Raw genomic sequence first — 23526 nt, forward strand, 5'->3', positions numbered from 1 at the left:
GCACGCTCCCGAGCCATATGATGGGTTTTTTATCAGAGCGCCCGTCTAAATAATTATTCCCGTGTCTGTCCTTTACAGCGCGGTGAGGGCTCTGCTTGTAGCCCTGCTTTTTTATTAGTTTTCATTTTCTTTTTTTTTTTTTTAAATTTTTATTTCTATTCCCCTTCTCATTTTTGAAAATAATTCCTGGTTAATTTTGTATGAAATTATTAATGCACCATTCAGGCGTTATTTCACAGAATCACAGAATTGTTTAGGTTGGAAAAGACCTCTAAAATCATTGACTCCAACCTTTGACTGCTCACCATCTTCTCAATTAGACCATGGCACTGGGTGTTACATCCAGTCGTTTCTTGAACAGTCTCCACTGATTAAAAGCTCCAGGGATAACAAAAAGCTAAACTTTAGCTTATATTGCTGCTGCTGCTGCATGTTGAATGGCAGCTGTTACATCGCCCTTGTGGTCTGAACTGACAGCAGAATAAACCTCAGCATCTCAAGTTTTTGTTCATGGAAAAATCTGAACACTGTGTTAATAACTAAATATTTTATTCTAATACTAGTAAAACTCTTTTCTGTAGAGTTTCAAAAATTTTATTTTAAAGCTTGAGTCTTGCAGTGCTTGTTCAAGCAAAATTCTAATATTCTTGTATGTTAGAATTGTGTTCAAGCACAACCACGTTAATTGTAAGATTTTTCTTTTTCGTTTTCTTTTTATCCTTTTTATTAATTTGCCTTCTAGTTCATAAATATACATAGCTTCTCCTGGTAGCCATTTGGAAAACAGAAGTCATATTGGTAGATAAAAGAAATATTTGTTTATCTGGGTTCAGTATAAATAATGAGAATTTTTTTCAGAGAATTTACACGTGCAGACAAGGGCAGAAAAAAAATTGTTCATAATTGTGTATCTCATTTACCCAAAGTGTGTGATTGTATGTGCAAATTAAAATATTGCATGCACATGCTAAATTAGGTATTTGTGAGTGCAGTTACTTAATTTGTATGTACAGATTAAGTTAGCCCAATTAATCACTATGATAGTCCAATTTTACACAATTGTGAATCTACCGATGGCAGCCGAGTTGTTTTGCCACAAATGCTGAAGGAACGTTACAGGGAGATGGGTCCAACTTGTACACAAGTGAAGCATGTGCTCTTGCAAAAAAATCCCTGAAAAATTTATATTGTGTTGGTTATTATCACTTCTGAGGATATGCTATTTATGAAAACCAGTTATAGCTATACAATATTTGATCAATTGCTATCAAGACCCTGACATCAGAACCATGCTTCTCACATCTGGCCCTTTTGTTTGTGCTAATTACGATGATGATCATGGATTCAACCTGTCTTAAATCTCAGATGTATGAAGTGGGCAGATTAAGGACATTTGTTCATAATTAGGATTCCTAAATGGATATCTGGGAAATGCTTCTTGGAATATTTATGGTCTTGTTCCAGCAGGGCTTCTCGTTGTGCACACACTCTCTGTGTGATGGCTGCTGCATTTCTTGCACCAGTGTCCTTTCAAAGCCAGCCTAACCTGTGTATTCTCCATGCAAAAGCAAAGATGGAAGCCATCAAAATTAAAGAGCAGCTCTATAAAAGCTGGACTTTCTCACATAGAATGTTTTCTCTCAGCTGGGGACATGATCTTTGTCAACCCAGTGGTGTCCCAGGTATCCCTAGCACGTCCTGACACATCCTTGCCTTCCCTTGGCATCGGGGTTGCCAGCTGGAGCACCTCTTGCCCTGGTGCCCAGGCAGCCCAGCACATGCTCAGGGCTTTAAAGCAGACATTACCCCTGTTAGCATTTACAAGTATATTTAGGCTAATTCTTGCTATTGGATTTTTACCCCCACCTATTTTGTTTAACATATGTTGCCAAAATACAGAACTCCTTTGCTTGTAATATCTCTGATAACAAGAAGCACCTGCTAATGCTCCTAATGCTTATTAATACACGTCCCTTGGCCAACAGGAACTGGTGTGACTGGGGACACTTTACTTCTACCACAGACGACACAGCTCTTTTCTGATGTGTCTTCTTTTTGCTGAAATAATTTTCTGACAGTCCTGGAGCCAGGAAAAGTACATGGGAAGTTTTACCATGGAGTCAGATGAAGCCTGGTGTGTTGGTCTTTAAGCCTCTTCATGGGCTCAGGTTTCCTACCTGGTGCTTCATGCTTGCTCATGAACACAGAAGACGGTGTTCTACATGACTCTGGCTGGTTTGTTGCTGCCCCTGGTTAGCAGGCAGAGCTGCAGACAGACCTGTAAACCCATCTCTGTGAGGGACTGGACTGTCACCACCCCAAAATGTGCAGGATGCCCCCTTTGCTGGGAACCTGTGCCCTGCTGTGATGGGAAGAGGGCACTGCAGGCAGCAAACCCTGCCCACTGTGCCCTCCTGGGCTGGGGCAGAGCACTGTGCCCTGCTGAACTGAGCAGCCTGCTCTCTTGGAGAAAAATGAGAGAGAGGAAAAAGGCAGGCAGGATTGTAGAATATGTGTGACCTGTATAGGGTGTGTGAAATTTTTTCTCATTATTTTTTTTAAATAGAGCTGTTTATGACCTGGTTTTGTTCATTTTAGTTATCCTGGATAGAAAAATGTGGTGCTATATTGTGTGACTTTGTTTCTCCAAGAGGACAAGTGTGGGAAAGAGACAGGAAAATGAAGTTTCGGTTAAAGCACGAAAAAGAAATATTTCTTCCCAAAAATATGATTTTTAATATGTCAACATTTAAATGTGAATTGTTCTGATCAAATATTTACTGCTATCGGGAGCTGTGTAGAACATTAATCTTAATTTGTTTTTCTTTTTCTCCAAAGCAATGACTCCAACATAGCTAGGAGATCTGTGTCTTTAAAAATAAATAATGTAGCAGAACGGCATATTCTTTGGCACAGAAATACTAGCCTGTGGCATCTTCTGCAACTACAAAGCGGTCTCGAGCGAACTTTCTTCCCTTTTTATTAATAATTCCCTAAATCAATGAAGAATCTTGAAAAGTTCCCGTTCACTTTGCTCCTGCGCTCCTCATAGCTGCGGCTCTTGCTCATGCTGGCTCATCCCCCACCACGTATCATTCATTTGGATAGATCTGCATGTGGAATTTTGGGAGCGCAGGCTCCAACCCACTAACTCCATGTGCAAATACAAAGCCCATTTTCTCTTTTATTATTTTGGTCAGCCTGGGGTTTTGTTTTTTTTCCTGAAGGTGGCAGTGAAAGAAAAAAAAATAACTCCCTTTGAAGATTTAGGAATTTTATTACAAAATAGACGGACAAGTACTGTATTTTACCCATTTCCCCTTGTGCCCATGAGCGCTGACAATGAAAACTACAGCTCCTATAAAGTGCTGATCAAATTGCAGAAGGTGGCCTTTCCCAGCAGCCTGGCACACTCTAGCATTATCCCAGCTTATAAATAAACGGATGGGCTGAGCCACTTTGGCTTTTTTTTTTTTTTTTCCTCTTAGTCCTTAGCAAGATAATTGAGGATCATAATGGTGGGAAAGGACTGCAGTCATCATTCGCTGCCTGTCAGGTATCAGTACTCATCTTCGTGTCATCCGTCACCATTGAACCACTCTGTCATCTTTCCCCAGCCTTCAGCGCCGCTCCTTCTCATCGTGTTCATTATCTCCGGCTCCGACCCAGCCCCCTCCCCCAGCCCTGTAAATGCATCTTTGTGTGACTCTCAGTCTTCTGATTATGAATCGATGATCATGTGGTGTAAGAGAGATAGATGGCTTTTAGTTCCATCTTGTCTTCTCTAATTGTAAAATATTAGTTACATTAGACTGTGTCTTTTGATTAATGGAACTTATTTGGAGTGGCCTCTCCCAGCCCTCCCCCTTCCAAAGTCCTCCACTGACTTTTGAGAATTGAGTGATTTCACTTAAAGCAGACAAATAGGCCCTTCAGCAAGGAGATAGCTGAGCTCTAATATTGTGGGCAAAGCAAGCTCACGGAGCCGGAGTTGTGTGTGTGTGTGTGTGTGTGTGTGTGTGTTTTTAAAGAAAGGCTTCAACTCTGCCTAGACAAACACAGACCATTTATTAACGTGCGTACAGCCGTGCTATTTTGCAAATCCAGCAATTCTTATAAAGCTGCAAAACAGGACATAAGGCTGAATGCCTTCTGAATTAAATTAATCTTAGATAGGAATTAAGAGCATCCTCGCTTTCACTTTGGATGAAACAGGTCAGTCCAGAACTTTGATGTATTAATGCTAGCATAAAGTGTTATCTTAATACTCTCTTTTATACTTACAGGACATATCATCAGCCAAATGTCTCTTCCTTGTACATCTGACACTGCGAGACATTCGTCCTTTAATACAAAATTTATCTTATTTGGCACTATTTACCTAAACATGGTCTGTTGATAAAGTCCTTGCTGTACAAATGGAAAGGCAGTTGACTAAATCCCTTATTATAAATAATCACTGTCTATCTTTCAGTGTAAATTCAAGGACATGTTCACTTTCAAGCTATCAGTTCAATTAGAAAAGGTCTATTCACTGTCGATGTCTATATCTCATGGAAATAGGAAAGCACAGTTAATAAACAAATCAAACTATTTTAAAAAATAGCACAGTGGATTATGAATTCTAGAGCCCATGCTGATGGTGACACTGTCAGTACACATGCCATACAAAAATATATACAGTGTTATCTAAATTTTTTATGCTACCTTCAGGATTTAAATCTGACCTTTGTGCCTTCCCTCCCCAAATCTTTGACATTATTTCAGAACAAAACGCCTATACTGTACCTTCCATATATTAAAATTTAAAGAATAAGTTTGTACATGTATAAAATGCTAGTTAAGCCTTTTTCAATTTACTTCTTTCTATTGGAGAATGGTAAAACTGATTTGAGGTTGTGAACAGCTGTGTGTACAGTAAGGGCTTGGGATGGACGCCTGCCCCAGAGCCGAGGAGCAGGGGCTCAGGGTCCTGTGGCTGTTCTTGCTCTTCCTGATTTTACTGTAGTGGCTGGGGTAGTTTCTATATCTGAAAGGCTTTCACCGTGGTAGCCATGTGATTATAGAAAAATCTCTCTCTCTTCTTTCTATAAGAAAGGAACCCTCTAGCCTTTCGTGTTACAGAAAATGCTTGAAAGTAGGAATCCAGAAAGCTGGAAAAAGTCCAGAAACCCACAGCCCCCTTCCCCCAAGATTTTTAAAAGATATAGATATTTTTATATATATCTCACTATACTAATCACACCCTATGGAATTTAAACAAGCTTTTCCAGTGGCCCGGGTCTTGATACCTAGAGGCTCAGATGTAAGGACTCTGTATGCAAGATCAGCACTGCTCTACTCCATCCATGTGCTGTCTGAGATCAAGATTTGACTCCTGATGGGTATTTCCACACAGTATTTACCACCCTAGAAGGAGTGATTATATTTAATGGCAGAATTTCAGTTGACTTCTCAATATGTATTGAGTTGACCTTTAAGTTAAACCACAGATTAATTTTTTTTAGTTGTCTCTTTAAGTACATTTATAGACATCTCTGTTCTGATTAGCATAACGGTAGATAGAGAAAAGTTACCTGCCTCAGATTATTTGTTGAAATCAGAGAAATTGCATCCCTTCTCCAGAAGGCAAAATATTTTGGCCCCCTCTAACCACTGTATGCATTAGTTTTGTTGCAAAATGGTTTTGGTTTATACACAGAGAAGCCCAAGTGGGTATCAGTTTGCTTGAAAGCCCAGAGCCTGCCATTGATTTCGTATAAGTAAATCTTCTCCCTGGAAGTTGGTGGAAGTCAATGAAGCTTCTGTGGTATTGAGTGGCTCTCCTACAGGCAGCAGGAGCAGCAAGGCTTTGGTGTGCTGGGCATTCTGGCAGGGATGTTTTCCTCTTTGCTACCTGACACACTGTGATTTTCTTACCTGTCAGAGATAGGTAGGGAGCTCCTTTACTCTAAATCATCAAAAAAATACCCAGACACCCTAAATGGGGACAGTGTCTTGCTGCCCATAGAAATCTTGGACTTCTCTAATTTTATCTAAAATAAAATCTTTAGTAGCACCCAGTCCTCTGCATACTGACTGCCACAGGAGTAGTTGGAAGGGAATTTTGGTTTTGTTTCTTTTGACATCCAAGGGTTTTTCTTCATCTTGTGCCCTTTGCTGCCTGGCAACACGTGGCTTTAGGGAAGTGGGTGACAGCAACCTCAGCTCTGGGTATGGACTGTTGGTCTGTATTAACACATACAGCAACCAGCTGGCTCCGTGTGCCCCCCAGTGATGCTAAAATTCCCATCCTCCCAGTTAGCAACCAGTTCCTCTCGCTGGCTGTGGGCCCCACCTTGGCTGCAGGTGCAGCTTGGAATGGCTGCAGGTCCCCCTGCACAGGTACTGGGCTGCTGGACCCTCACCCTCCCAGTGTCCTTGGAGCCCACTCTCCCTCTTGCACCCAGAGCGAGCACCACATAGAAATAAATGCAAAAATAAATGCAAAAAGGAGCACAGATTCACATTGAGACAATGTAGTGTGCCAGCTTTTATCCGCAGGCAAATTTTCATGTCTCTTTTATGAATCTTTGTAGGTAAGGGCCAAGCTATGAGGCCCCAGCTCAGGAACAACTTGGGCTCATGCATTGTGCAAGCTCCTGTGCATTCCACACAAGTCTGTGGGATGACTTATAGGCTTTGTAGTATGCATAACCTTCAGCAATTTGCTGAATCAGGGCCTAAATACTGAAATATTCTTCAATAGTTCTGGCTCCACTATGAAACTCTAGAAGGCACATTTCCCTCTCAGTGTCTCTCCATAAGACCCATCAATGATAATGGAGTTACATTAGGCACATCTAAAGTTAATTATACAGTTACCTCCCTCTTGGCCTCTGTTTGTCAAAAAGAATATGATAAAAAAAAATCCTCTGTCTTCTAATATCTATTTTTATTTGAATTTTTATCTGCCATCTAGGCAAAAGAGTAAAGACCACACTGAGAAGACCTTTGGTAGGTGGGTCTGGATGTTTGTTAGCTGAGAGCCAGCGTGGGAAATGTTGTGTTAAGAAAATTTGCAGAAAAAATTCTATGGAAACCAAAGCAAAAGAAATATTTTGGGAAGGCACTTCCTTTTTAAAATTAAGTGGGTGGTTTTTAGGGATGCTGATTTATTTTGGAGTATGGGTTTAGAGGCATGCTTCAATTGGAAAAAACAAATTCTAATGTTCACTAAAAACTCAGGAATTTATAATGCAGAGAAGAGGTTGAACAAAACAGTAGATCCAGAAATTTTGCAATTCACTGCATATTAAAAAAGAAGTATTTTTAGTGTTTGTTTGGCTGTTTTTTTTGTACATGATTTCACATTTAAATATGGTGAGCCAAAATCCTCTATCCCAAACACAGGTCTCTGAAAATCTTGATTTTGGTATGTGAGCATATTGCTGGGGGATACCAGGTTTGTCTAGGGGTCCAGTAGCTTTGACATACTCTAGTTTACAGTACCTGGAGTGTGCTCAGTTGCTAATGCGTTTTGCATGCAAGATCACTGTGCTTCAGCATGACAGCTAGGAAAAAATGTCATTTTATTTTTAATTGCAGCAGGTTGCAATTTGGGGGAGAAAAAAATCACATTCTTTGTTAGAGAATTGTTCTACAAGAGTCCAGTCAGAAAGCTTCTAGTACTTAATAAAGTCAAATTCCTCCCTGAGCGTTCCCGTGAGCTGCCGTGGAAGCCAGCGGGAGTTGCGCATGAGTACCGAGGGCAGCATTTTGCCCTTAGGACTGAATTTCCCAACTGACTATTCTTTTAGCCTGTCTTTTGATTAACAATCTGTTTGCAGCAGGCTAGGGCCAGGGAGGCAGCATATACCCCACTGTTCAAATCTGTGGCAAAATATTCTACAGAAAGCTACTTAATAAATATCAACTTGCTCCAATAGTCATTGAGAAATACCTCAACAGATAGCAATCAATCGAGGGCTGAGTTGGGAAAAAAAATACAAAAGGACATCAAAGAGGTTCTCATTCCCAGTCTATTGCTCTATTTAAGGGTCCTATAATTCGGTGAGGTTGTGTGCTAAATAATTTGTAAGCCTTCAGAACATCCAGGTTATTGTTTGTGGACAGATGGTGCATCACATTTTATTGCTTATTCCTTCTGTGGTTTCTCATATGCAGGACTGATGTGCACTCTGAAGTCTTTGTTTCCTTGCTAAAATCTCTAATCTAAAACAGGCAATCAAGCACACAGACAGTGCTTCAGAAAGCATAATCATACTTTTAAAGGGGGAAAAAAACATTTCAGCTGCAGTTAGGAAGCAGATGTGTTCCCTGAAAATGTAAAAGGTTATCAGAAGTATTAAAATAGGGAAATAGACACGGAATTCGGGAGCACCAGGGAGAGCATGTATTTTCTCCCTGTACTGCAGGGTAGGTGTGCCTTTTCCTAGGCTACCTGCTTTGTATCTGGCTCTCTGCAGAGCTGGTGTAGCGAAAGCCTTCAGAGACTGGCTTTTGCTTCCACCTTTCCCCTGAGATTGGCAGTCTTTGTCTTTTACAGGCAAGGAGCAGCCGTGTTGTGATCCTGGAACCACTGCTGCCCCGAAGAGTTAAATCATGTTGATATACAGGAAGGAAATGGAATAGACTAACTCTACTCTTTTCTTCCTACGGATTTTTCTTTTTATTCTGAAGATAGAATTACTGTTTGTAAGCATCTGAAAGTCATTAGTGGCTCTGCAGTCTGTCAGGTGCCGACGCAAAAAACTGCTGAAACTGAACGGGTTCCTGTGCGGAGTGCTGGGAATTTGTCATGTGCTGATGAGCAGTTATAATAATATATGAGCAAATCACAAGCATTCTGCAAATTAATCAAATTTTTTTTCCCCTTCTCCCTTGTCTCTGGGAGAGTGGCTTTGCCGGCAGACGTAGGTGAAGCAGTTTTACTCACAGATGGTAGCTCTGGCATCAGATGGAATTTATATAACAGTAATTCTGATTTCCTGCCAAAGTAGCACTGAAAACACCAGGGAGATTGTACAAGACAAGTCATGTGGTTTTGCTGAGGTTGTTGTGGGAAGTTTAAGGGGGGAAATCTCAAATTTTCCTCTTTGCATTTATTGTTTTAGCCTGAAGGGCCAGAAATCGTACACCATTCTGCCATCGGCGAAATCCAACACATCTTTTTTTATGAATTGCGCTGAAAGAGTGCTTCCCAGCTGTTGGAACTGCTGGCAGGGAGGGAGCCACATGACTCCTCATCCTTTCCCTTTCCATACAAGGATTAAAGAGGGGAGGGTTCAAAAGGTTGCTGCACTACATGTTGGAGTGAGGCAGGGTCTCCCTTCCCAGGAAGCAATGCCATGTTCACTTAGGTTATACTCCCTCTGGCATAACGAAACACGGGGGGGGCTGCTCAGAGCTTCGGGAAACACAGTGGTAGTGGGTCTCCCTCCTCATTAAAATGGGTGGGCTTTGAATGAGGTTAGTTGGGTAGATTAAGGCTATTAGCTGTGTCTCTGATGACATTTCCAGTTTGATCAGTAGAAAACAGACACGTGGGGGTTTTTTTACCCATTCAGGTAAGTGCTTGGTGCACTTGTTATTTGGCTTTTGCACAGATGAAACATGCACTGATCTGATGGCAGATCCAATCCTGACTCAGAGCAGTGCAGGTCTGTTCAAGCAATGGGCTGGCAGCAAGGATGAGAGCAGAATAAGGCCCGGTGGCTTCTGAATTGGATCACGTTTTTAAAAACAAAAGCAGTCTTCCCTGGAAAAATATGACGGTGTTTTTATAATAGCCGCATATTGAGTAATGCATGGAGCATCGCAGGACTGCTGTGACACTAAAAGAAAAAAATAGAGGCAAGCAGAACGGGAGAACTTTCAGGGGCTGTTTTTAATAAAGAGGTGAATTCTTTCTGCAGTAGGAAAAATGATAAAAAGATGGCGTATCAGCTACATTATGCAACAAAGTAATGCTGCTGTGTTTTTATAATGTAAGGCACTGCCCATTTGTTTTGGTTTACGTGACTGCAGTGAAATAAGTGGATTAGACTGAAACTTTAGCATGCTTCATTGCAGCTGGTTGCAGACATCTGTCATTCCTCAGCCATACATTCTGGATCATGCCAAGAAGAAAAAGCAAAGTCTGACACCTTTCATTTTAGAGAGCCTTTTATAGAAAAGAAAAGGAGAAGGGGAGAAAGCATTTCCTTTGTGACTTGATAAAAAAGACACTTTTTTTCTGTGACAACACCAACAGCACTTTCCAGAGGGAAAGGTCCTGCAAAGTTAATGCTCAATTTACTCTTTGCAGCCCTTTAATTTTTACTGTTTGATCTCCTGGTTTGTTGAATGGGATATGATAAAAATTTGTTGTTTTATTTTTTTACAGGAATGTTAGCTATATGTACACCCACATCAGAAATGTGCCTGGTGAGAGGTGGGCTGCTCTGAGTTCCCACTCAGGCTGTGCTCGTGGTAATTCTGTGCTGTGATGGCACATAATGCAGAAGCATTGCCAATAATGAGTTGTTCTGAGAAGTCCACTCACCAAATCCCATAAACAGATAATAGTGATGTTTTAGCGGAATGATTAGTGGGGTTGTGAGCTACTCCTGGATAATTTGAAATATTAGCTGTTAGTGAGCTAGATATTTATTTACTTAAAGTGTTTTGTTCTTCTTCAGTCTCTCCACTAACACGTTGCTGAAGTTAGAGAATCATGAGGTACATGACAAGTGTTAATGTGACAAAATACCATCTAAATTACCCCAGTTACATGAAAAAGCAATAACTAAAATGAAAGGAGAGCAGGGTTAGTCTAAGTGACATCATACATGCAGAAAAAAAATGTTCTAGCTTAGGGTCCTGCTTCAGCAAACATTATAGCATGTGGATAATTCCATCCCTTCCCCCCCAGGTGATTTATGGACCATGGAAGTGATGGGGAGACCTGGTATCCTTACAGGGCTGTGCACAGAGGGGCTGGTCTTTGCATGGCTCAGGCTTGTGACTGTCCAGTTTGACACCAGCTGAGGATGTAACACATCCAAATGTGGGCAGGAAAGATTTAGAAAGCTGAGTATGGGATTTTTAAAATTCCATTCTGCCAAATAAAATAAATAAACTCAAGACAGTTGCCCGGAGTGAAAGAGAAAATTCTACTGTATTTATGAATTGCTAGGCAGAATAAAGGATATTTGGTAGTAAAATACCATCACTAACAATGTCTTTCCTATTAGCTTCTGAATTGAATGTTCTCTTTACTAAAATCCCAGTGCCACCAGTACAGCATTTATTCTGGGAAATCATAGGTACATTAAATTCAAATGCAACTTCATTCAAGAAGTCGTAAATGCTCCCTGAAATAATAAATATTTACTGAGACAATTAAAAAATATGACAGAACGTTAGAGAGAAAACTTGTGAATGACCTAGTAGGAAAACTGAGATATTTTGCTCAAGGGGGTTAGAATGGGAATATAATGTTATTGAAGTGATTAAAACAAGTAAAGGAGTGAATAGACATAGCAATTAATTGAAATATGTAAGTAAAGGCAAAGGTGGGACTCTGAGCATGTAATTTTGATGATCAGAAGAACTTGGGGTTAGTTAATATTGAAGAAAAGTCTGCCACTTACCTTCAAAATGTGTTTCATTAGTTGCAGTCTACGTGGATCCCCAAAGCACCAGAGAAAGAGAAGGCTGTGAGGACTGTACCCTGCTCACTCCCTGGGCTCGGGTACCTCTCCCCTCTTGTGTGGAGTGGCCCAGGCTGCAGAGGTGAAGGGACACATCAAGGTTTGGGAGAACAGGAATTGGTATCAGGGGGGAAGAAATAGCTGGAAATGAAAGCTTGGCCAAAACCACAAGCTGCTGTGAGTTTAGGATTATGAGAAGGATTACGATTTCTGTAACCATTGCCATTATGACTTTAGTCAGAGTTGGCCTGCTCTTTACAACAGGTATCTAGTGCCCTCGATAAGAACTCTGTCCTCTACTTATGTGTATAATCCAAAGTAAATAAATATGAAAAATTAAATGTAATTAAATTTCCCAAAGCATGGGACAATGATAGTCTGGCATTTCAAGCTCAATCAATGACAGCATTCCCACTAACCTCGTTTGGAGCCCGCTGAGGCTCCAGGCTCGTAACTCATGTTTGTCATGTCAGAACCTGAACTGGTGCCACAGTGCACAGGACACTGTGTGTGCACCCACCAGCAGTGGTCTGAGACACACAGGTCCAGAGAAAGAGCAGTCTTCCGCCTTTATCTCAGAATTTTAGCTTTACAGGGTTCCCATAAAGTTTAATATTTGTTTAGGAGAACCTTTTCAGCTATTCTGCTGAGGTTTTTCCTTTCTTCCAAGAAGAGATCCATTTCCCTTCTAAATCAAAAGTTCCTGTGTGAATATCTGTGAATATCCTGTGTGAATATCTTTTCTGAAAAAGAAACAAATTCTGTGCTGAGTGGCTGGAGCTGATTAATTCTGTTGTTTTACCAACTCTGCAAGAAATGGGAAATGTTTTTTTTCCCAGGACTTGCAAGTCTCTATTACACCATCAGTGATTTCACTGGCCATTTCCTAGTTCCCTTGTATTTAGTGCAGTACAGACGGCTAACAAGTTCCTCACTCTACCTCCAAATAATTATCATTTCCATATTTTACATAACAAAGGTAAAAAATGTTAAAGTAGTGATATTTTCCATAATTTTGTGAGTGATTCTTTCAGTAAGGTAAAACCATGTCTATGAAGGACAATAGAATTCTCTTTGTCAGGAGTGCCCAGGGGACTGTTAACCTCTATGTCAGACCAACCTGCACTTGGCTGTTTTACATAGCAGAGCTGCTTTGTTGGTGGTTTTTACTTCTTTTGCTTTTAAAGGAAACTTCAGGGTGTGATAATTAGTGATTGTAACCTTCTGAGACAGGAATTGAATAGTTACTACGAGGGAAGTTTTTATTTAAGGGAGAATGTGTGAAATTAACATAATATTTTACTGATACATATTAAAGGCAAAGTGTAGCACCAACTTTTGCTTTTCTGTCATCATTAAACATTTTAGTGCACTCAACAGCAAGCTGAAATACCTATTTGGAAACACCAAGCACTGTATAAGACACTAACTTAAGAGCAGACTCCAGCTTTGATTATGTTTCAGAAAAGCCATATAGGTATCTGAGGGTTGAATTCAATCTAATGACTGCAGGTTTTTTGTTCAAGTAAAAATCTTTGATACAAATTAATTACAGATTACAGATTAGTCTTTTTATTCTCTAGCTCTTCTGCAACCAGTGATGGTTCAGTGAATCTCCACCCTGCCCGTGCACTGCATGTCCATCTCTGCAGGACAGCAGGACTGCAGTGTCACGTGCTGGCATTGGGGTGGCTGCTGACCTTGGCATGTTTGGTTTTTTTTTTCCAGACATCCTTAATGCATTTATTTAGGGTCAGGCTGGTGGCCATATTTTGTCATGGGTGTTCATCCCAAAGTTATCCTCCCCTAATTAAGATCTTCACAGTAACTCACAGCAAGAGAAAGGCTCTTCCAAAAGGCAGTGCACGTGCTGGGACCTGAGCTGCTCCTGGGAGTGCTCAGTATTAGTGAGGGGGATTTAAGTAACTAGACTGGTGCCATGAGCAATTAATCTGGCTACCTCTAAGGACTCTTTGCACAATTGAGCTTGGTAAGGAAGGAATTCAGCTGAATGGAGGGTGATCAGGGGGCTTTAGACATCCCAATGGAAACATGTAACCCAAAGCTTTAGCCTTGGTAGCTGGAAATGTTCCCTAGCCTTCCTAAAATCCAGATATATTTCTGCATTATTTTTGTATGCAGCTCTAGACAAAATCATCAAAAAAGCCTCAGATAAGGCTTTTTGAGTTTATGACTTTTCTTGGTCAACATGAAATAGAATTTTTACTTTTTTTTTTTTTTTTTTCAATCCAAGAAACATATAAACTTCACAGAATATTGAAATTTTCCCAGAAGATCATCTTGGTTGGTCTTGGGCCTGTGTGTAAATAAACATATACTTTTCAATTGTTTTATAAAAACTTTTATTACAGATATGAACCTGATTTGGTGTACTTTAATCTGTCTGGTATTTTGGGAATTTCATAAAATGCTTATTTTGAGACCAATAAAGTGGAATGGCTCAATCAGAGCCATTATTGTCTATTGGACAAATATATTTATTCAGCATTTTCCCATCCATACTGTTATGCTCCAGATCCGAATGGCTGCTTTAGAGCCATTCTGCTCTCCTGGGTAATGCATACAGTACTTGGGATGTTTGCCGTGGATAGGAAATGTATTTATGAAAATTTATACGTTAAAAAAAGGAAATTGCACTAGCCAAGATTTAAATGAAAATAGTTTTCCCTTTGCAAATGCTTGTTATTATGCTCTAATATACTTTCAAATGGCAGTGTTCACCAAGATGCCTGGGACCTGGAGGCTGTGGTCTGAGAGAGACAGGAGTTCAGCCCAGCAGTCACTGCCAGAGAACTGGAGATGCTCAAAAAGCCTCTCTTCTTACACAGAAAGCACTCGGCCATCGTTGCCTGCTGTTAGTTCTTCATCTGCTTAGAGATGATTGTACCTCAAATACAAGCTTGTGTGGGGAAAAAGGATTCAGAGCAGCTCTTCCTGGGGAGGTGTGGGCTCACTGAAGGTGTGAGTGCAGGCTTTGCTGGGCATCAGATGTGTGATTACATGGACCATTCCACCAGCAACGTTGTGGGACAGAGCATCCCGGTGCAGCAGGCAGTGCCCATCCATCGTGAGCCACTGCAGCCGGTCCTGCACCAGTGCCCGGGCCTGGCCAGAGCTAGCCCTGGCTGTGTGGGATTGCTACATCATCCCAGGAAGTCAAGTCCAGATCTTCAATGTCCAACGCCCCAGCTAAAGAGATTTGTTTCTGAGAAATTCAAGCCTTTGAGGCTTTTTCAAATATCTGTTTGCGAGGGAATAATTTGTTTTAAAGAGGTAATTGCTGTTATTTTTGATTTTCACCAAAAGGATATTCTTAAACCAGGCAAAGAAATCTGAAATGAGTTTGCTGTATTGCATCTCAGTAAGTGCTATAGCCATTGGCCATCTAAGGAAAAACATTCTGTCAGATAATCATGGCCATTTTTGCATTTTAAGGGAACAAATGTCATATCTAAGAAACACATTTTATTCAGAGCTTAATTATAATTTATAGTACATTGCACAGCATTTGTTTTCTGTTCATCATGTTATTGCTCTTCTGCCTTTCCCCTAGATTTATGCATTAAATCGTGTGTGTGTGTGTCTGTATGCGTGTATCTGTGTATATATGTACACATATGCAATATAATACAAAGTGGTGCAGTGGGGACAACAGACGGCTTGTGTGTGATGTATTATTGGCATTTTTCTTTCAAATTACCATTTTCTTGCTGCTTTGGGAGAAAGCCATGATTTTGCTGTGATTAGTACACTTTTAACAATCTGGAATAAATTCCTGATCTTATTCATGTGACTAGTTCAATGCCCATTTTTACATTTTAGTGCAAACCCCCACATATGTGCCTGTAATACCACAAAAATAAGATGTTTCTTTGTGGAAATTTTATAGAATTTGGATGCCGATCAAATATTTTTAGAAGTGGAGAATTAATGCGGCTTGACCATGTAAATGATTTTTTTAATGAAAAAGACTTTAGTATTCATCACTCCTTCTCTCTCTCGTTTGTGTATTCCTTTGCGCTAATCTTAAATAATGGATCTATATCAAAGTTAATAAATTAGTAACTATTAGCAGTGTTTGGATTACAGTGAGTAACCCAGTGCCACTTCATTGACATTGACTTTTTATGTGTTCCAATAATACATTTTGAGTTTTAAAGATTAGACAAAGCAAAATAGGATTTGGCATGTACTTGAATCTTTAACAACTCTTGGGCAATGGCTTTGTTTAAATCCAAGACCCCTACTTGAGATAAACTTTCATTCAAGTGACCCTAAACCCCAGACTGAGATCCATGTCTTTCTCAAAACCTACAGTTTCTGACTGTTCAGCTGATGCACCACGTTGGGCTGCATCAGTCATGCCATGTTATGAAACCTAACGCGATGTGACTGATGCAGCCTGACATGAAGTGTCACAAAGCAACATATCACATCACAAACTTGAAAGAGAAGAAAACAAACTTTACTTCTTTTTTTTCTCAAAGCCTAAATTAATGAAGCAGCATATATTTTTAAAAAGGTGAACTAGTTTCAAACACCAAGGGATTTTTCTTAATATGGGCCTGTGGAAAACTTCTCTATCCTGGCCAGAAGGTATCTCTTATGCACACTCCTTGTGCTCCCTAAAATTCAGTCAAAACTAGAGAAGATGATGAGCCTGAGTCACCACAGCACTGTCACCCTTGCTGGGTGTGATCCTGGGAGGTTTAGGTCACTTTTAGAGGAGAGGCTCCAGCAGGTGCTGGAAGTGATCACTCCTCCTGGGGAAATCCACACATGCTAAAAGTGTTCTTTGAGTCCAGCCATCACTGTTGTCAGTTTAGCTAATTTTGATTATTATTTTCTGCTGTTCCACTTCCTTAGACTGTCAGCTTCCATCCAGAGGTTTGCAAAGTCTCTTCACGTGCTCAGTCACAGACTTGATAGAACATTGCTCCACAAAAGGATTATTTCAGCTGCAAACAATGTATTGTCCTCTATTCTCAATTTTTGATCAGAGAAAGATGCACACCACAGTTTGCCCCCCTGGTCCACCCACCTTTAGTCTAATTACTTTTTCTACAATTGCAATGCATATCACATAATCTCCTGAACTATCAAGAAGGTTCCTTTCTTCTTTTCTTTCTCTTTTATGTTTTTTTTTCTGAAGGGCTTTCATATAATTTTATTGGGAAATATATAGTGGGTAAAATATATATGAACTATAGCTTGCTAAGAAAGGACCTACCAACCACTGCTAGATAAAACATTATAAATTTATTGCTAACTTATCTGGGAAGGGTTATTTTAAGAGCCCGCTGCCCACAAAAAGTTTTGGAGCTAAAATTAATGAATGGGGATACCTAAGAGAAATGGGAATTTTCCTTCACCCCTTAGTTACAAGCAAATTGCAGATATTGTTATCTTTGCAAGCAAGAATAATCTCTACTTTTTGTACTACTTCTGCTGTAAACAATGTACCGCTTGCTTTCCTATGACCCTCACTCTGTATACATATTTATATATTATTCATATCGGATTAAAAATGAATGTGCTCTTTACCACAGTTGTACTGCATAGTGACAATACAAATTAACTTATTGTGTACTTACTTTTCACAAGGCAGTGATGTGAAATTTTGATGGCCTGAAAAAGTAAGTCGTGGGGGAAGCAATGCAGAACTGAATCCTTGTAGGTGCACTTTATATTGTCTGATTTATTAAAGTGAGTTGAATTAATAAATTACATTCTCTGCATGGAATTTTGAACACGGGTTTGAACTTGCTTCAGTGGTGGGAAAAAAGAGTTTGCTTTTAGTTTGGTGCATGTGAGGTGGTTAGCTCCAGCCATGCTTTCTGCATTCCTTGCCTAGAATTTGTTCTTTGCAGGAAAGAACTAGGATGGCTGTTTATTAAGAGCTGCTTGTGGGTAAAGCATTAAGAGCTGAGTGGTGAGATCATAGAATCACGGAGTGGCTTGGGTGGGAAGGGACACTAAAAATCATCTTGTTCCAACCCTCCTTCTGTGGGCAGGGACACCTTCCACTAGACCAGGTTGCTCCAAGCCCCATCCAACCCTGCCTTGAACACTTCCAGGGATGGGGCAGCCCCAGCTTCTCTGTGCCAGGGCCTCCCCACCCTCACAGGGAAGAATTTTTTCCTAATATCCAACCTAAACCTGCTGTCAGTTTGAAGCCATTCCCCCTTGTCCTGTCACTCTAGGTCCTTGTCAGTAGTCCATGTCCATCTCTCTTGTCAGCCCCTTCAGGAACTGAAAGACCACTATTAGGTGACCCATGAGCCTCCTCTTTTTCAGGCTGAACCATCCCAGTTCTCTCACCCTTTCCTCATAAAAAAGGTTCTCCATCCCTCTGATCGTCTTGGTGCCTCCTCTGGACTCGCTCCAACAGCTCCATGTCCTTCCTGTGCTGGAGGCATAACATGCATAAACACACACGTTGGAGATTTGGGAGGGTGGTCACACTTCTGGCAGTCTTCAGCTTATGAAAGCAAAGAGTGATGGGGAGCTTTCCATCCCTGAGGAAGGAAACAAGGCTGTATTCCTGGGGCAAGGCCTTAGGAAACCGGGTGTCTTTCCTCTGGGTAGCAAGCAGCATGTTTTGGGGGACTCAGCCTTCAGGTGGTGGTGTTGATGTTACAGTAAAAATGGTGAGTTGTTTTAGCAGCCCAGAGCACTAATGCTGGCTCAGGTGAATTCACTCTGCTACAGAGATGCTCATGCTCCTATGCCAGCAGCTGCCCATGCTCCCATCTCTGCTGGGAGGACCATGGCAGCATTTCCTCTCCAGTACAGGTAGCATCAGACCAGTGCACAACAGGTGTCTATTTGTTTAGCTGTTAAATTCCCACCTATAACCATGGGCAGAGGGTCCAGCCCCTTTCCCCATTGCAGGAAGCATAATTCTCCTCCTCTGCTGCCCCAGAACCTGTTTTGTGCCTGCTAAGTAGTACCACAGCAGCAAGGGAAAATGTGCTCTTCAAATGTGGAGATAGGGTATTGTTTTTCACTTATCCTGGCTTTATGTAGATGGTCTGGCACATTTATTTCTTCATTTATTTGAGCAAATTAAAGCAAGCTAAGCGCATTTGACCTCAGATGGTCCTGGTTTAAGTTAATTTGAGAGACAAAACTCATAAAGTTCCAGTAAAACACATCAACAACTTCCCAGCATAGGTTGAAATGTGATTGTTGAAACATAAACTCCAAAACCAGATACAGCATGGAGATTTGAAGTCACAATAATCTGAAAAATATAGGAGAGAATATTGATAGCATTACTGAGAAGTGATATCTTTCATTCATGCCTTTGTTACACAGTCGATTGCTGTTTTATCCACAAGAAGTGCATCTATCAGATTTTGTGCATTAACATTCCTTTTCTAATCTAGCTCGGACATTTTATTTTAAAGCTGATGATAACCTTGGGCCCTGGTCCAGCAAACACTTATATGTTCACGTATCTTTACTCACAGGAGTAATCTCACTGGAGTAAATGTTTGCAGGTTTGAGACCTTGGCTATCTCAATCCATTATTTCTTTCCATTAAAAAGTAATCTGTGCGATTGAAATAAAACATACAATTCTTTACCCAGAAACCCACCCAAAGACAAAGTGTGTTTATTAGACGAAGGGTCTGCACATTGTCATCCTTGAATTGCACTTCAATAAAAAAGATAATTAACAAATGTAAAAGAAGACAGTTTTGTACACGCTGTATTTACAAGAGTTTGGTTTGGATCATGGGCTGAAGGATTTACAGCTGAGGCTGAGGAGGGAGATGGATTAGCTGCACTGCTCTGGAAATCCAGAGAATTTTTTAAATGCAGTTTCTTTAATGAAGAAGAGCACAGATTTCTTGTTTTCACTGAGGCCACTGAGCAATGCCCCTCCCAGTAGGAGAGGGCTCCAGAGTCTCCCATTTGTCCAGGCTGTGCAATGTCCTTGGGCTAAAGCAAAAACTAACCCTGCTGTCGTCTGTCCCGCAGGTCACCGGCCTTTCCAGTGCAGATACTGCCCCTACAGTGCCTCTCAGAAGGGAAATCTGAAGACCCACGTGCTCTGTGTCCACCGCATGCCCTTCGACAACAGCCAGTACCCCGACCGCAGGTTCAAGCGCTCCAGAGTCGACTCCGAAGCTTCTGGGAATTTGGAGGAGCCGGCGGCTGCCAAGGCAGGGAGCTCGGCAGAGCCGTCGGAGGAGGGCAGCAAGGCCCAGGAGTGATGCCCAGTGGGTCCTTCCCTGCCCTGCTGTAGCCTTCTGCCCTGGCTTTGGACACGTGGTTGGTGAGGGCTGGCTTAAACCGCTTTCAAGGAAAGGGATGGCATGCAAGTTCCCAGAAGCATCCAGAATGCTGAAAACATTTAAATATATCTATATGTATATGTACTCACACATGCACATATATATATATATTTACAGACACAGAGATATCCAGTCATACCCACATTGAATATATATCTACATACACACACACACACAAAATACACACATTCCATACGTGTGTGTGTGTAAATATATATATTACACATGAAAAATAAATTTCCAGCCCTTGAAAATGGCTGCTAAACAGTTACCTGGCAACAAGTACTTCCAAACAACGTAGGTGGGATAATAAAGTGATTTAAAAATGTTAGGAGGTCGTTAGTTATTTAAAAAACAGGGCCGTTTCAAACTTAAAAGTGGTCTTTGTCCAAAAATAATGCTCTTAACAGAAAAATGATACCCTCTAAACGATTTAGTGTTGCCTTGAAGATTGAGGGGCTGTGTTTTCATTGTTGAAAACACCTTTATAATATGACACCAGCTGCTGTCATTTGCCTAGCATAGTAATGAGATGTCTTGGTAGACTGCCATGGTGCCAGTCTGACTGGAGCTGTCATTGCAGAGAAAATCAATTCAAGTGGTGTTGCAACTGCAGTGTAGGAGAAACCTTAGACGGCCCATAAGCTGGGGTCAGTACTGACCTATTCTGAAAAGTATTGTGATATTACATTTTCTTTTTTTTTTTTTTTTAATATACAGCCAAATGAATCAATGGTTAGAAAAAAAATCTGCAGCCTGATGTGTGATTGCAGATTTGAAATGTAATTCCATTTTTTGTAATCATCTTGCAGTATTGAGGGAAATGCTTTTATTCTTTTTTTTTCCTTGTTGAAGAAGTAAGTTGCTATAAACGTAGAATTACAATATATAGGAATAATGTTTAGTGAAACTAGTCAGCCTTATCTATAGAAGGTGCTGGTGAGAAACAGAATTTTATTACATAGGAGGTTGATAATTTTTTTCTTCTGTTCTTTACTTGTCCTATTGGGGTTTTTTTCAAACTTCCTTTCAACCCCCCCTTTTTTTTTTATATTTTTTTAAATTTTTTTTTATTTTACACTTGAATGAAGGATTCCCTGGTCATGGTTAATTTTCATGTATTAGTTTTTGTACATATTACAGACATAGTGCAGAAGTTTCTTCTGGAGCAAGCCCTTATAAAGCAGCTTGACCTAAAATACGAATCCAAACTTTCTGCTCTTTGTCTCTAATGAAAAAAAGTGTTTTAGATGATATTGCTTTGGTTTTGTAAAACAAATGTGTTCTATATTTTTGCAGATTTTAGCTTTTTTACTGATTGGATGCTCCAAATTTAGTAAGGTCTTTGTCACATAGGAAGCTTTTGAGAGACTATAACAAACCACATAAAAAATGTAAGAAAAATAACTAAAGGTTTATTCTGAAATTCTCTGAATGGCATAAAATTTTATCCTTCTAATGTACTTCCTTTGATAGAAGCAAAATTGGTGCTGTTTATCGTGATGGTAGAGAAGTATTAACTTCTTCTAAAGCAAAATCATCCAGACTTAAAAAAAAAAAAAGAAAAAAGTTAAAAAAAAAGTCAATATTTCTTTGCAGGCTGGGAGCACAGAGTAAAACCCCAGGGCCTTAAAACTTCAGCTCTGCCTAAAGCAGTTTACAAAAAATACTAAACTGCAATCAATGTAAATAAAATTCTTAGCGCTACCCTGAGACTGGAAAAAAAATCTCAGGCTAATAAGGAATACGGTTTGCATATGCTGTCGGAAAGGATGTCATCCAACTGAAGTTTCAGTTTAAATGAGGTCACTGTGTAACTTGGACCCATCTGGCACAGAGCAAGCTGCTTTTCTTGTTTTTCTAGTATAGTTCTCACTGCCTTACTTAAATCGAGTTGATAAACTTAATGCAACTGTTTCTATGATCCTAGATAAAGGATTGAAATGTTATTGAACCTTTCTGACTGTAGTAAGCTTTAGGATTTTAACTGCACTACTGTGTTTGGTGACTGTGTCAGTCGCTTGCTTTGTGTGTTTGCGCCGCCTTGGTATCTTAGAAAAAAAAAAAAAAAAAAGAAAAAAGAGAAAAAAAAAACAAAACCACCCCCCACATTCCATTTCTTGCACTTTTTGAGCTCTTTCAGTATTCTTTTGTGTCTTCTGAGCATCTTCAGATACGACAGGCAATAATTCTGTTTGTGACACTGGAAACATCTCCCGCTCCTTGTGATGTGTGTGTTGATTCCATTTGGTCGGGTGCTACTGTCCCTATCCTCCCCTCTGACATAGCCCTTTTTTCCAGAACATTTGTAACTTGTAATACAAACAAGTGACAGCAGCAGTGATGCATTGTCAGTTTCTGAATATCATCATGCTTCTCATATCTAAACATGTCAAGTTTTTTCTCTGTAACTTCTGTAGTCTGTGATACTGGTCATAATACTGTCTACATTCCTACACAAAGAAAAATTTCTATCTTGGAGGAAATCTGAGATCAATAGAGTAGAGGATTTTGTTGCTATGCTTGTAACAATTAGAAAACTTTGTATTTAAAGTTTATTCTTGGTCATTATTTATTATTATAATACATCAGTTGACAGAACTTTATTCTGGTATAGAAGTATTAAAAGTTGTTTTTTCAGCAATGACTGTTTTCTTTCTGCTGTTAGAATAAAAATGTCTTTGAAGCAGTACAGTTTTATCCAGTGTTTTACGCAATAAAACCTCTACCTCTGAAAAAAAAAAAGTTTTCCTACTTGCTTATGTTTATTAGGAACAGTTAAAACATTATTTTCTTCAGCTTTTTCAGATTTAAAAAGAAAAAAAAAATAATGCCAGTAAATTCACAGTTGTTAGGCAGTTACTGGAGTGTATTATGCTGGGTGTGTGTGCTCAGTCCACTTATTAATCTGAACAAATCTATATACAATATATACAGATATATATTATATATATTGTGCTTAATTAAAAGACTGTGGAAATCTGTTTTAGCATGTAGTAATAATTGTTTTATATACTACTACTTATGTACTATAGAAAAAGTCTTGGGGTCTATCAAGCTTTGATTTGAAAGTGTTTGAAGTGTGTATCATACACTATGATGTATAAAGTCATGTTTTCACATTAAAAAAGATTGTTTGTATAGATCATATATTTGCCTTTAGAAAATTGTGAGGTTTATTGTTATGGTGCATGTTAAAAAAGCTGCTCACACTTCAAAGAATGTACAAGAGCAAGAGTGCTCCCATTCTCCTGGGCGAATCTTTATTCTTCCCCTTTAAGGTTTTATCTGCACATTTGAAAGCAAATAAATTAAAGGATTTTTCACTTAGAAAAGTAAGGATGATTAACATCAAAAAAGAGATGCACCAAATCTGAGAAACTACAGCAAGTATGGGGAGGAGAGAGGAACATGGCCTTGCTCCAAAAAAAGCTGAGAAAACAAACATATTTAGAAAAGAGAAATTTTAATACTAAATTAAGCCAGTCATACCCACAATAATAA

General features: G+C 39.8%; 1 protein-coding gene across 10 annotated transcripts in view; it reads left to right on the top strand.

Moving 5' to 3' along the window:
• The window catches only part of ZNF536 (zinc finger protein 536), a 344840-nt gene extending 321668 nt beyond the window's left edge, over positions 1 to 23172 (top strand). For all 10 annotated transcript variants that reach the window (XM_032121776.1, XM_032121778.1, XM_032121779.1 and 7 more), the window contains one exon: positions 19706 to 23172. In XM_032121776.1, the coding sequence (XP_031977667.1) occupies positions 19706 to 19941 (236 nt within the window). In that variant the 3' untranslated portion in view covers positions 19942 to 23172. The remainder of the gene's footprint in view (positions 1 to 19705) is intronic.
• Positions 23173 to 23526: the final 354 nt, after the last annotated feature.

This window comes from Corvus moneduloides, chromosome 12, assembly GCF_009650955.1.
Source record: "Corvus moneduloides isolate bCorMon1 chromosome 12, bCorMon1.pri, whole genome shotgun sequence".
In the NCBI taxonomy this organism is placed as follows: Eukaryota; Metazoa; Chordata; class Aves; order Passeriformes; family Corvidae; genus Corvus; species Corvus moneduloides.